Genomic DNA, 14,517 nt, shown 5'->3' on the forward strand with positions numbered 1-14,517 from the left:
TTAGGCTCCTCTAGCTCTGCCAACTGGGGCTCCGTGCACCCCACTTGCCATCGCATGAGGCTTTGGCCCCGAGATGCCATCTGGACCAGGCCTGCAGCAAGTCTGAGGCAGAGATGCGCTTTGAGCCTGCAGTTGGGAAAGTTCTGGCCCACACTCAGCTGCCAGGTCAGAGGCCGCAGAAGTCATCTCCAGGGAATGGAGATGAAGGTTCAGGTGGGGCAGGACAGGCCGTCCCGTTGGTGGGAGCCCGCAGTGTTCCCTGGGCCCGAGCTCCTTTCTGGCTCACAGATGGACGGATGGGCGGGAGCTAGATGCTGACAGAGCTCCCTCACCGCTCGCCTGCCTCCCTCTCGCTCCTGGGGGCTGTGTCCCCAAACAGCTCTGCCTCTGACTTTGTGCACAAGTCTTCCCAGCAAGGGAGAGAGAACAGGAGCCGGGAGCCACCCGGCTGCCCCAGCAATGCCCTGTGAAATGCGGGTGATGATAATGACCTCACCCGGGGACCATGGCCACCGAGTGGGAAAAGGGGCTCAGATAGTACAGGGTACATGGGGAACCTCCATAAATATTAGTTCTCATCTTCCCTCCCCCCAGAATACTTCCGGCGGCTCCCTACTGAACCCCGAGGAGACACCCAACCCTGCAGCTCTCCACTCAGGCCACCCTCCCTTCACGAGCTCTGAGCTTCAGCCCAGCTGATCCGCAGCCGTCACACTGTCCCATCTCCCCCCTTTGCCTGGGCTGTGTCCCCCGCCGGCCAAGGGACCCTTGGGTCTCTGTTGTCCTTTGTTGTTGCTGATGTGTGTGCCTGTCTGCTCCCCTCAACCCCAACTAGACTGTGAGCCCCTGGAGGGCAGGGACCACCAGAGGCCCCTTGGGCCCCAGAGCCCGGCACAGAGCTGGACTCCACCACACTTGTCCATCCCATGAACAAGCGTGGCCCTGGCAGGGGGTGACACATGGTCAGTTTGTCTGCTCAGGCCTCTGCTGGCCCATCAGAACTCCCTGAGGTGCTGCCTTTTAATGGAGGCTGCCCTACCCCATCCAGGAGTGGCCCTCATCTCCTTGGGACCTAGGGTGCCCAGACTTCACCCCTGAGAGGTGGTGACCTAAGCCAGACCTCCCCATTTTACAGAGGACAAAACTGAGGTCCACAGAGGAGAGGGTTGGCCTCAGGTCACACAGCACATCAGAAGCAGACACGAGACTTGTTCCCAGGTCCCCTCCTCCTCAGCCTAGGGTCCTCTCTGTCAACCACCCCCCATGCTGTGTATTCTGAGGGGCTCCATGGGAGCATAAGGAGGTGAAGGCTACGGGATGGTACCCAAGGGACCATGGACTTGGGAGCCTGGTGCAAGGCCCAGCCAGGGCCCCCGTCCCCAAAAGGTTCTCATCTCTGTCCGCACCCAAAGACCCATGGCTTGCATGCCTCTGGCTCCACTGCTGGAGCTGCAGCCCTTGGGGTTAAACACTGTCCCCTGCAGGGGACCCTGGAGCTGGGGAGTGGCAGCCTGGGGTGACCTGGTCCACTCTGTCCTTCCTCCTGCAGGAGGGGCCGCCAAGCTGTGAGGTCCCAGTAGGGGACAGGGGCAGCCCAGGGAGGTGTGGGGAGGACGTCTGGGCTGGATGAATTTGACCCCTTGTGAAACCATAAAGATGGCTTATTGAGGGTGTGTGGATTCTGCATTATCAATGTAATACATGTCCACCATGGGAAATACAAAAAAGGAGGTAGCAGGGAGGACGGTGCTGGATTCCAGCTACAAGCCTCCGCTGTGGCAGGAGGAGAGGACTCGCCCTCAAACCTGCCCTCCAGGGGCTCACAGGCTAGTGGGGACCCCGGGCTGGGAGGCACCCCCAGGGGAAACCCCGGGGGGCAGTCCAGAGGAGAGAGGTGTCCTTTTGTTGGGGTCAGGGAAGTCACCTAAGAGGAGAGGCATTTGTCCTGAGCCTTGAGGAGGAGATTTTGGAGAAGAGGTGGGGGAAGGGCATTCAGGCGGCGATAACTATGTGAGCAGAGGTGGGAATGGGGCTGGGGAGCAGGGCTGGACAGAAAGGCCCCGTGAGCTGTGCTGCTCCCAGGGCAGAGGGCGCGGTGTGGGAATCAGTGTCCAAGGGCCGGAAGAAGGTTGAGGTCTGATCCAGGGGGTGCTGACCAAGGTGTTTGGACTTTGGGGAGCTATGAGGGGTGTCTGAGCTGGGGGGCAGTGGTCAGAGCCAAGGCTGGGCGTGCTGCTGGGGCACAGAGGGAGGGAGGACCAGAGGGGGAGTTTGATGCCCCCAACTTCTCTGGCCCATCTGATGCTGAGGCCTGGAGGACTCACCAGGGCTCATCGAGGCTGGGTGGGGGGCATGCTGTGCCTTCACCCCATGTCCCCGCGTCCCCATGTTGTGGCCAGAGGCCACCTCCCTGGCTTCCTCCTCCTTCCTCCCTCCTCCCTGGCCTCCCAGTGCAGGGCCCCCAGCTCCCTGCTGAGATGGGAGTGATTAGATTAGAAGGTGATGTGGGGTCTGATTATCTTGGGTGGAAATTGGCCCCCTGTGTCTTTTTCCATCCCGCCCAGGACTGGGGAGGTGGGGAACAGCTTCTCCATCGCCACCCAGGCAGAGCCAACTTTTTCACAGACATGTTTGAGACCAGAGTGTGAAGCCTTTTTTCCTGGGGAAGAGCAATATGTGACCAACCGGACAAGGGCTCGGTCCCTCACCAGCTGGTGACTCTGGACAAGCCACTTCTCCCGCAATCTCCTCTTCTGTCGACCGAGGGCCAGTATGAGGACTAATGAGATGATTGCGAGTGAAGGATTAGGGTTAGGGTTAGGGCACAGTGCCTGGAGCGGAGTAGGGGTCCTACAGAAGGGAGCACCCGTTACTATCCCTGCCATCTACGCCCTGTGAATGCACTGAAGTGTGTTCGACCCTCACCTTTAAAGATCTTCAGTGACCCCACCCTCACCCACGTGTGACCTCTCTGGGCCCCAGTTTCCTCCTCTGTCTAATACTGCTGGTATTTAACAGTTCATCCTGACAGCTCCCACACAAGCTGAGCCCGTGCATGAGAAAGCATTTTGTCAGCGAGTTATTGTAGTTCCCAAAGTCCCTTAGTTGGGCCCAGGTTCTCCCTGTTTGTGCCCCTTGTGGGGTAAGTGTGCTTCAGGGTCTGTCTGTGATGGGAAGACACCAGGCCTGGGCTGATCGGCCTGGAGTCAGTGTCCGAGCTCATTCCGTGGTCCCCACTGTTCCCTGCTTGGGGACAGAAGAGCCTGGGAATGGGCAAAGAGCCAGCTGAGGAGCTCACCACCTGAGAACCCAGGTTCTGGTACAGCTTGCTGGGCTCCGTGCTGCCTCTGGGAGCCTTCATGACTTGGTTTACCCATCATGGATGGACAGACCAACCTTTACCACCTCAAAGGAACTTACTGGAGGGTATCTGTCTGTCTGTAAAGCATTTTAAGATCCTGAGATCCTGGAGGCCAAGAGGCTGGAACACCACACATGCACACACACACAGGCCTGTGTGCAAACACACACACACACACACACAATCTCAAGACATCTCTCAGATCCCAGAAGGAAAGGGAAGGGGTGGGTGAAACCTCTTGAAAAGTGAAAATAGATTCCTTGCTTTAAGGAAAGTGCTTCTTGCCCTGACTCAGAACCTCTTGACTCTTATTTTAGATACAATTCTAATGAGTTTGTCCACCTAGACTTCAAGTCTGAAGCAAATTGGGAGACCAGGAGAAGGCCATTAGTGACAAGTGAGACTGAAAACAGGAGGAAATGACCATCGATCTTGAGGGGAAAGAAGGAAAATCTCTCAACAGCAGAAGGAGTTCAAGAAGCAAGTCATCAGGGCCGTGTAGTGTCTGGGGTCAGTGGCCATGGCCGTCTGTCTGGTAGACCAGGTATAGCTCTTCCTGTGCGGCCTGGGGATGGCTGGAGACCCTGCACCAGGCAGGATTGGATTGTTAGTTCTCTGCTGAAGGAGAAACTGTATGCTGCATTGTAGAGAGCTTTCTAGCCAGAGTGGTAAAAATGAAAATCGGAGAAAATGAGCACCTGACAGGCCAAACTTCATTTATTTAGATTCTTTACTAGGCAGAGTGCCCTCTTGTCAAATAAAAGCTGACACAGAAACCCCAAAGATGAATAAAATTGGGGCCACTCTGACCAAAGGCCTCCCTTGCCCGCATGGCTCCCCTCCTGCCCCCTGAAAGAATTCCAGGACCCTTTGGAACCCAGTTTGAAAAATCTAAAATTCTAGGAAAGGAGTTCTTAACTTTTCTTGCACCGCAGACCCCTGGGGAGGTCTGAGGTCATCATGGGCCACCCCTATTCGGAATAAAGCTTTGAAATACATAAAATAAAATACACTGGATCACAAAGGAAGCCAATTATATTGAAATAGTTAAAGTAATTTAAAAAGAATTAATGTGTGGTGTAGTAACATATGTGCTTCTTTATTAACACACTGAATAACAAGATCCAGCAGTCAGTGTAATAATTGCCTTAGTTGTAAAATAAGGATAAGCCTAAAAAGTGTCTGCAACAGCTATAAACTGATATTTTAAAAAACCCCATGATTTCTGTAACATATGTAATGGTGTTGTGGCCACCACTGACACTCCTGGGGTTTATTGCCTATGTTCTTAATAGAGGGAAATGCTAAATTTCAGTTTGATGTTTGTGAAAATAAAGAGGTAATTGTTTTCTCATCCAACTTCATAGAGCCCTGAATCCTTTCCCCAGATCTTTGGGAAGTTGGTGGACCCCATTTTAAGCAGTCCTGTCCAGGGCTTAGTTGGCTTTTTTTTTTTTTGCTGGTTGCAGAACGAGGTCTGGTTCTAGATATATCATTAAGGAAAAGAGAGAGTGGTCCCTGCTTGGCCCGTAAGGCTGGGAGAGGGGGAAGGGGAGAGAGAGGAGAGAGGAAGGGATTCTCTAGGAGCGGGTAGGAGGTGGTAGGCTTGAGCTGTCTGCGGGCCTAAAAATTGAGGTATAGCAGTGTTTGAGCTCCAGGCCCATCACAGCACTATCCCAAGGTGAAATCATCTTTAAAGGACCCACCTTGAGTACACACTTTGAACCTTAACTGTAGGCGGTGCCCTAGGACCTCAGCAGGCAAATTGCCTGGAGTCAACTGAGACCGAGTTCCTTCCGCTCCTTGGGGGAGGGGGCTTGGGCCGTGCAATGGTAACTTGGCTTTCGTCCCCTTCCCCAGGGACTCATGTGATGGAGGGCTCTGGACGGATGGTGGTGACCGCCGTGGGTGTGAACTCTCAGACCGGCATTATCTTTACCCTGCTGGGGGCCGGCGGTGAGGAGGAAGAGAAGAAAGACAAGAAAGGTAAGCCCAACCCCCTTGTGGACCAGAAAAGGAGCTCTTAAGGCCACATTTTTTTTTGTTGACTCATTCACTCGACAAAGTAGTTATTGAGTGCCTTTTATGTCCATACCCTGTGCCAACAGCTGCCTCCTGTAACCTCAAGGCCCTTCTTGGGCCAGGAGGCTCTGTCTGTTCCATCTCCAGGGTCTCGTTCCAGTCTCTGTTTTGTCCAGTCATGTCATGGGGGGCCCCCCTTCCCCCTGGGCCAGGCCAAGGGTGCTGAGCCTTTTCTTGAGTCTCCAGCCTCAAGTGTGACCTGGTCCCATCATCGCCCCTGATATTGAGTAGAAATCCCCACCTGGGCGAATTCCTCCACTATTCTTAACTCCACTGAGCACAGCTGCACACTCACCCAGTATAGACTCTCCCCAGAAGTGGGTCTTCTGGGGAAGGTGGCCAAATGTGTGCCTCCAAATCAACTGCTGTGAGCCCCTCCCCGTTGTCCCCAGAGCTGCCATCTCAGCTGCGCTCTGTCTTCTCCTCCCCCTGCAAACAAGATTCCTCACTCCATGGGCTCCCCTTGGTGCAGCGGGTTGTCGGCCTGGGGTACAGCTGCCTCTCAGAGCAGAGGAGGGATGGTTGGAAAACATGAGCCCCAATCCCATCAGACCAGGCCCAAATCCAAGGCCCAGCCTCTGGCCCAGAACAGCTGACTACTTACCCGACACTCACACTCGGTCTCGGGGACACCCCCCGCTCTCACATTTGCAATCTTTTGTCTCCTTCCGCAAGCTCCAGAGGAGGGGCCCAATACCCAGACCTTCTGGAGTCCAGGGGAAGGAGATGAGATAATAGATGACCCCTCCTTCAGTTTTAGGGGCACCCAGCCTCCCTCCGGCTCTCAGAGGTCAGCCAGGCACCAAGTCTGGGTCACGGTCAAAGGTTACTTGTTCCCAGGGGCAAAACCCATTTCCTGGTGGGGTACCCCTAAGATTATGATGGCCCAACCAGCAGGAGCAATGGAAATAAGCTGTGGTCTGGGAGAGCTGAGGTTGAAACTGAGGACCAAGTCTTGGCCGAGAGGCCCAGAGCATGTCAGGACAGCGTCCATGCAATGACGTAGCAGCTATGGCCAGCTGTGGCCCCAGGTGCGGGCAGTTGGGCAGGTTGCAGCAGCTTTGCCCACTTCCTTGGCCTCACTGGGGCCTGGGTGAGGGGCAGAAGCACCCAGAAGCTCCCATGGGCCAGACCGGTGTTTCTTAAAATGCCAGTAAAGAAACAGGCCTCTTCTGCCCCAAAGCACAGGTCAGAGTCCCTTGCTGAACATTTACCTGCACTCTGATGAAATGGGGACATCAGTGTAGAAGGAAGAGGTGGGATGTGGAGGGGACGTGACGGAGGAATCTGGGAGGGCAGCCCAGCCCCTCAGGCCCCCACGAGCAGCACAGCCAGGCTGGACCCCCTCGGCACTTCCATTCCATCACCTCCACCAGGGTCATTGCTTAGAGCCTCCCGTTTCAGGATGACCCCAGGCGTACCGGTGTGTGTGTGTGTGCGTGTGCGTGTGTATGTGCTTCTCATTCATTAACATGTCTCAAAAATCATCACACAGGTGTGAAGAAGGGGGATGGCCTTCAGCTACCAGGTACAGTAAGACACCCCTCAGGGTAGATGGGGTTTTAGAAATAGCAGCAGCCATTGACCCCTGAGCCCTGGCCCTAGACCCCCAGCACACAGCTAAAGGGGGCACCTGACTGCTGGGGGCTCTGCCCCACCAGACCTCCACTGTGCTCCCGTGCACTGCCAGCCCCACGGGACCGGCCAGCACCCCGGTCTGCCTACCTGCCCTTCCAGGGCTTTCAGTGCAGATGACACCACCACCACCTCCACACGCCCTCAGCCCCGAGAGCGGCAGGCAGTGCCCGCTCAGCGCCCCGTGACCCCACAGAGCCCGTCCCACCTTCCCCTCGCCTCACAGCACAGCCACCTTGCCCGGCATCTCTTCCCTCTCCTTCCCACAGAACCCGTTTCCCCACCACAAGAAAAAACAGCAAGAGTGAATTGGAGCATATCGTATCATTTTTGATTCCTAAATTAAGGAAAACTCGCTAGTACCTTCTCCGTCTCATGCACAAAATACAACATGCTTGATGTCACCTTTTAAATGGTGGGGCATCTCCTATGGGGGCAATCTTTTGAGTGCCAGTTAGGGAAGGAGGAGTTGGCCATGGGCAGTAGCCTGAGTCAAGGGCATGAATCCTAAGTCACTGCCATGGACGGATGTTCTTCCGGGACACAGCAATGGTCGTAGCAAACACCCCTTCAGAATGGCCAGTGCCCGCACTGCACTGCTTGCTGAATATTTTGAATCGACTCCTGGCCATGAGCGCCTCTGGCCCTGATGGTCAGCCAGACCCTCTCATAGAACCCTCTCTGAAAGGCACCCGCCTGATTGGTCGGGCCAAGGGGGTGCCTCGGTCCAGACCTCTCCACCAACAGTGCCACCCCACATAACCACATTGATCATCCTCCGTATTTCATTTCCCCCGACTTCTGTGGCATCTCTATGGGAACATTTCACCTCCACCCCCAAATTTGAGTTTCTTGATCTCCAGCGGAGATGTTTTTTTAAGAATGTAGTCATCTTATTTCCCGCAAGTTGGTTCATGTCGACTGTTGTTGCTGTCCTGCGTTGTTGCTTTTCTCCATCGTGACACACTGCATTTTCCATCCCTCCCACCCCCGCAGCGGCTGATGGTGCGGCAGGTTCAAATGCTACAGATAGTGCAAATACCAGCCTAGTCAATGGTACGTCTCCCACTCCCAGGGCGAGCTCTCGGTCTCGGTTGGATGGGCGTCTCCCCCACCCTCAACTCTGGGCTTGCCTCTCCCTATTCTGGATGGCACAGACTTGGATGTGCATGGGCAGCTCGGGGACGGTCGTCCTCTCACACGGGGCAGGCGCTTAAGAGAGAAGCCACCACCGGGGACCCAGCTCTGCCCCCACTCATGGCTGCCACGATGGCACTGGCTCCTGTTGGGCCCTTGACCCCCAGTGAAGCCTGGAAGAGGGACGTGACCTTGGCTTCAGATCTGGCCCCCAAGAAGCAGCGTCCCACCTGGTGTGGCCCTCTCCTAAGCCCGTTCCTGGCCCCGGCTTTGGGAAGAAGGCCCGGGGTCAGGGCCTAGGCTGAAGCTGGTGTCTGGGTCCCCACTGAAGGCTCCGGTCCTCGACTCGACAGTTCCCTCGAGGCAGGGGGACCCAGGCCAGAGCTCAGCTCCTGGGCCCCACCCCGTAGCATGGCTGAGCCACTGGTAGACATTCTTTCTCTTCTCTCACGGAGCGAACGGGCCGGGGGTTCGCTTGGGCTCGGGCCTAGTTCTGTCCCTGGGATGTGGACTGGTGTTTCTTGCTGTTGCCTGTGCTGGAGCGTTTGTCCTGAGTCTCTGCGTTCTCACTGGCCTCCTCGGGGATGAGTGGTGGGGGCAGAGGGCTGCCACTGTACCTGGGAGCTGCATCTTAACCTCCTGACACACAGGCAGGAAGGAATTCCATTCATTTGCCTCCAAGATTTCTTATCTCTGTACCCTCCCATCTTCTCAGATACATCCCCATACCCAAATTAGTTGACATAAAGTCACCCAGACTGCTCCTGGGAGCTGTTAGGGCTTGGTTGTGAAACCATTGCCCCGGAGAACTGAAGGAGAGGGAAAGTTTTCTTTTTTCCAGCGTCACGCATCCCAGGCATCTGGCTGCGGATTTCTCATCTATTATATCATTAACTCTTCACCACTCCTGGAAAACATGGAGTCCTGGTCCGGCCTCATCCTCCCATCCCCTGCCCTAGACCTCTGGGTGAACCACCCGATTCAAACTGACCAAAGATGGAAGCACCCCCCCCGCCCCCGGCAGATGTCAAGGGCTGGGCAAGACTGCTCTGTGAGCAGGGCCTCGCCAAGAAGGACTAATTCGGGTATGGGTCTATTTCAGGCACAGGAGGAGAAAGGAGGACAGCCTGGGGTGTGGGAGGTGTCATGTGTGAGGGACGGGTGGCAAGAGATAACAGGAAGAACCAATGTAGGCAAACCCACGTGGGGGGCTGAGGGGTGGCAGGGAGGAAACAGGAAGTGGCATCCTGCTTCCCCCAGGATGACAAGCCTGCTGGCCTCGGGGAACATATAGACCACATCCCGACTGGTGGGTCCCAAAAAAGGGGCAGCCTCACTTGCCACTGTAGCAGAAAACTCCAAGTGTCCCAAGAAAAACTGCAGGAAAAGATGGGGAACTGTCATTCCTTAACCACCTCCTGTGCACCAGGCACTTTGCAAGCATCTCATTGAATCCTCACAATAACCCTGTGATTCAGAGTTTTTTGTCCCCACTTTAAAGATGAGGAAACTGAGCCTCAGGGAGGTCAAGACACTAGTCCAGCGTTACAGAGCTAGAAAGTAGCAAAGCTGGGATGTAAACCCAGGCCTACCTGGCTGTCAAGTGTGTGCCACTCTTGCGGATGTCTTGTAAACTTCACAAGGACGTTAAGAAGTCTTCCCCACCACCAACGCCCCTGCCCAAGGAAAGGATCCTGTGGTCAAAGGTGTTTAAGAACCCACTGGGTAAAATTGGTTTCTTCCTTGTTGCAGAGGGATAGCCTTGATTGTGCTGTGTATGGTGGAGAGTTACAGAGCCACGCAGGGTTTCCCAGGCTGATTTGGCTGCGGGACCTTTCCTGGCTGAATGTCATGGGATTGGTAGACCCCCAAAATATACTTTGGAACCAGTACTCTAAGCTGTTGCTACTCGAATTGAGGTCGGAGGACCAGAAGCCTGGGCATCTCCCAGGAGTTTGTTAGAAATGCAGAATCTCAGGCCCCACCCAGACCTACTGAATGAGAACCTGCGTTCTAACGTGCTTTCCAGGCTCCAGGCAGAGTGCACTAAAGGCTGAGGGGTGCTAAGCTGAGCCTTGGTGAGTGAGAGAATTAACTGTTCCTTTCCCCTCCTTCGTCTGAGCCAAATCAGGATGACCTGGATGTGGAAAACACACTCAGGTGGCAGGATGCCCTCCTCACTCCACTCCGCCAAGCCCCTCCCAACTGAAAGGTAGGGGTGTTCCATTCATTTTGGAGGCATTATAATTGCCATTTTTATTTTATTATTTCTTTTATATTTATTGATATATCACTATAGAATACATCCTGATAAATTATACATCACTCTTAACTCTGGACATTAACAAGGTACTTTGCAGTGCTTTTCATAAGCATCACCTTGGTTGAAATTGTTGTTTTTCACAGAGAGAGAAACGGAGGCACAGGGAAGGGAAGTGACACCTCCCAGGTCTCCTATTTAGGACCTGTCTCCCCTAAGCTTGTTTATCGGGTCTTCTCACCATGAACCTTCCACATCGAAGCCTTCTGCACCCATGACCCTCACAGTGCATGGAGAGGACAGACCCATTTAGCAAAGCTGCATCTAGCATCTGATGCAGAGGGGCCTCCAGGTCTCCACCCCGGTTCCCCATCTTGGGTCCTGTCCTCCATCTCAGCTCCCCTGAATCACAGCCCGTCTTCCACATCCCATGGGGGACCAGAGCAACGTCCCACCACAGTTCCAGGGCCAGGCAAGTACCCATTTGGCTAAGGAGAACCCCAGATGAGTCCCTTGCTTCTGAGAAACGAGGCCATCTGAACCAAAGCACCCCCAGGATATGGCTCCCTCCCTCAAACATATGCATTGTTGATTATTTTTCTGGCCATGTGGTCACTATGGAAATAAAAGAGGAAATTGCTAGCTTGGTTGATGGGCACATGCGGGCTATTGCATCTGATAATATGCAATGCAGATAAAGGCCGCTTTGTGCCATCTAACACCAAACTATTGAAGAGGAGTCCTCTGGTACCCTTTAGCCCAGTTAGTAAAATTATTTTTAAAAATAAAAATAATTATTGTACTTAATTCCTATTGGTTCCAAAAAGCCTTTTTCTGTTTTGTTTCTAATCCAGTAGAAAGAATTTTACAATAGAGCAACGGGGACCTTTCTCTTTAAACCCCGGGGCGGGTCACTGACCCTTCGCTGGGAGAGGCAGTGGGAACAGCCCTGCCCTGACCTTGGAGTGATGGTGCGGGGCTGGCATCCAGGAAGCCACTTCTCCCCTCTGAGTCACCTGTAACGGATATGGTGGTGGGGATGACAGTGTTTACGGAACTTCTCACGCAGCCTCAGGACGGTCGTCAGGATGCTCTATAAATGACAGCTGCCTCTGAACCTCCCTCGGCCCCAGTTTCCTCATCTGTAAAATAAGAGTGATGAAAACCCCTCCTGCCCCACCTTGCAGCGTATCAGGAAAACTGACAAGATCAGAGACACTTGCAAACTGCCAAAGGCTGCTGGGCGAGTGGTTATCACTACGGCAATTTTTAGGAGCTCCGGGGAGGCGACGTGGCCACCCCTGGTTACAGAGATGGAAGCGAGGCTGGGAGAGGTGAAGCCACACGGCTAGTTGGTTTCGAAACATCAGCTTCAGGAGCCCGGTCCCACCAGCGCCGCCTCGACGCCTGCCCTCCCCCGGGCTCAGGGGACTGGGGGTGGCTGCATTCTCCCCGATGGGGGCAGAAATGTGCATGTACTTTGGGGCCAGCTCTCCATTTACCAGCTGAGACCTGGCAGAGGCCCTGCTGAGTGTCCCTCCCTGAGCCACAGTTTTTCATCTGTCAGTGGGTGTGATCTGGAGCGTCCCGGTAGGATGTGGTGAGGCCCAGATGAAACTGTGGTGGTCATGTATGTGCCTGGAACCTGAGCTGTGAACATCTCCTTCTCAGCAAATGGCTGGGGCGGGGGGGCAACCTTCTCAGAGTCCTTCTGAGGTGGCGAGCCATTGGGCAAAGCTCAGGGTGAGCCCACGGGACAGGAAGGGTGCCCCCCGACCCCTGCAGTGCCAGCAAGTGAAGGCAGGTGTCTGGCTACCAGGCAGCAGTCACCAATACCTCCTACCCTGTGAGTGCAGGCCACACGCCTTGGGCTGAGACTGGGGAGGCGGCCTCCCCGGTGGCCCTGGTTAGGGGGTGGGGAGCCCCAGGCCCAGCACTAGGCAGCATCTGGCCCTGATAGGCAGGGCTGGGGTCGGGGGCTGGGGGCACCCAGGGGATCCCACCAGCCAGACTTCACCTGTCTGCTGTGGCCTGAGCTGGTCAACCCAGAATAAAGAGCACACAGCTCAGTGGAGGGGAGGGGTCGGCAGCTTCCCCTTGGGAGCCAGGGCACTGCCACCAGGCCCCTGGACACATGTGGGCACCTCAGAGCCCACCGCTGGGGAGCCCCTGCCCACCCTTTGCCTGAGTCACTCTCAGTGAGGCTGGGCGGCGGGGTTCTCCATGTCGTGGCTTCACACCCCTTCACCAGGAGAAGGAGAAAGTGGAATCATCCCTCCTGGAGCCAGAAACTAAGGAACACATTGACCAAACTCCTCCCCATTCTAGAATCAACTGCTCTCTCTCTCTCTCTCTCTCTCTCTCTCTCTCTCTCTCTCTCTCTCTCTCTCCCTCTCCCTCTCTCTCATATTTCCCTTTGCCTCCTCTCAGCCCACAAAAGGCACCAACAAAATTCCAAATTAATCACTGGGGACCTTAGATCTCCCACTCCTTCTGCTTCCTGCCAGCCAACTATGGTTCCTTTACCCTCAAAGGCTGCCGGTTAATCTGTAAAATGCTCAGGGCCAAAATAATCCCAGAAGTGCTCTCTCTGTGCCCCCAGAGAATCAAGAGAGAGCCTGCAGCCACCACGGGTTTGCTCTTGTCTCAGTGGCCTCCCCGGCGTCCCTGCACAGAAGGGCGGAGCCGGCTTGGCCCTCCCTCCATCTGACATGAATGTCTGTGGCCCTGTTGCGTCTTCATGGTGACCAACGTGTGTTGTCTGATTCTCTGTTGTCTGTTAAAATTCTTTGTCGTGTAGGTAAAATGCAGGATGGCAATGTGGACGCCAGCCAGAGCAAAGGTAACCCTTTTGTATTAACCTGTGGTCCCTGCGGCCCCTCCCCGCCGGTTCTGAGGGCCACAACAGAGGCAGACGTCCATGCCTACGGGCGCCTGACACCTTTGGGGGGGTGGGCAGCTTGGTGCCAGGTCAGATGGAGGCAGTACCCGTTGAGGACAGGCCACCACAAGCCAGCTTCTCCCCAGCCTTTGAGCTATGCTGCCCGTTCAGCTGAAGACTTGCAGCTGGGTCTCTGAGATCTTTAGGGGCTAAGGGGTCAGGCCCCAGGCCTGTGCTGAAGGAGGAGGAGCTTGACACCTGTGGATGAGGACACTCTCTTCTACTTTTTAAGCCCCCTTTGTGTCCCTTCTGTCTAGTGACTACTTAATATCCAGCAACATGGCCCAGGGAGCAACTGGGCAAAGCCCAAGCCTGTGTCTTGTCTGAACGTGGAGAAGTTGAGGAGCCACTGGGGGAAGGGTCTGTGGGCTTGTGCAGGCCCAGGGGGGACCCTCGCCCACTCCTGCTGGAAATCCAGGGTGCAGCCATGTCACTCCCTGCTGTGTCCTGAATTCCAGGTCCAAGGCAGCCAGTGGCCCTGGGACCAGGGTCTCCAGCAGGAAGAGACCAACCCCCCATCACGGGGATCGTGTGCCGGCCATGCGGGGGCCCAGGCTGGGGAGTGAGGGCCTCACCGTGCTCCGCTGGGCAGTTGGGTGGGTGCCAACATCCCCACCCTGCAGGCTAACCTGGGTGTGTGTGTGTGTGTGTCTGTGTCTGTGTCTGTGTGTGTGCACGTGTGCTCTGCCCCCTGCAGCCAAACAGCAGGACGGGGCGGCCGCCATGGAGATGCAGCCCCTCAAGAGTGCCGAGGGCGGCGACACTGATGACAAGAAGAAGGCCAACATGCACAAGAAGGAGAAGTCGGTGCTGCAGGGCAAGCTCACCAAGCTGGCTGTGCAGATCGGCAAGGCGGGTGAGCACGCGGCCCCGGCACATGGCACGGGGGGACACGGGGCGTGCAGGGGGACCCCAGGCAGGGCCCTGCCCCGACCTGGGCCGCAGTTACCTCCTCGGCAAAGTGAGGGCATGCGCGAGACCCACCCGTCTCTGCCACAGAACAAGTCTGAGTCCTTATACAGTAGGCACTCAATTCGCACTTAGGCAGAAGAGTGAAGGTAAAAGCGTGGGCTCTGGGGGAAGCCTGCCTGTGTTCTCGTC

General features: G+C 55.5%; 1 protein-coding gene across 8 annotated transcripts in view; it reads left to right on the forward strand.

The window, feature by feature from the left end:
• ATP2B2 (ATPase plasma membrane Ca2+ transporting 2) overlaps positions 1-14,517 on the forward strand; it is a 115,759-nt gene that overhangs the window by 47,229 nt on the left and 54,013 nt on the right. For 4 of the 8 annotated variants that reach the window (XM_057555229.1, XM_057555230.1, XM_057555225.1 and 1 more), the window contains exons 5-9: positions 5,222-5,347; positions 6,939-6,971; positions 8,075-8,134; positions 13,276-13,317; positions 14,114-14,272. In XM_057555229.1, coding sequence (XP_057411212.1) covers positions 5,222-5,347; positions 6,939-6,971; positions 8,075-8,134; positions 13,276-13,317; positions 14,114-14,272 — 420 coding nt within the window. The remainder of the gene's footprint in view (positions 1-5,221; positions 5,348-6,938; positions 6,972-8,074; positions 8,135-13,275; positions 13,318-14,113; positions 14,273-14,517) is intronic. The other 4 variants (XM_057555224.1, XM_057555227.1, XM_007192572.3 and 1 more) reach the window with 2 other exon arrangements.

This window comes from Balaenoptera acutorostrata, chromosome 10, assembly GCF_949987535.1.
Source record: "Balaenoptera acutorostrata chromosome 10, mBalAcu1.1, whole genome shotgun sequence".
Lineage (NCBI taxonomy): Eukaryota > Metazoa > Chordata > Mammalia > Artiodactyla > Balaenopteridae > Balaenoptera > Balaenoptera acutorostrata.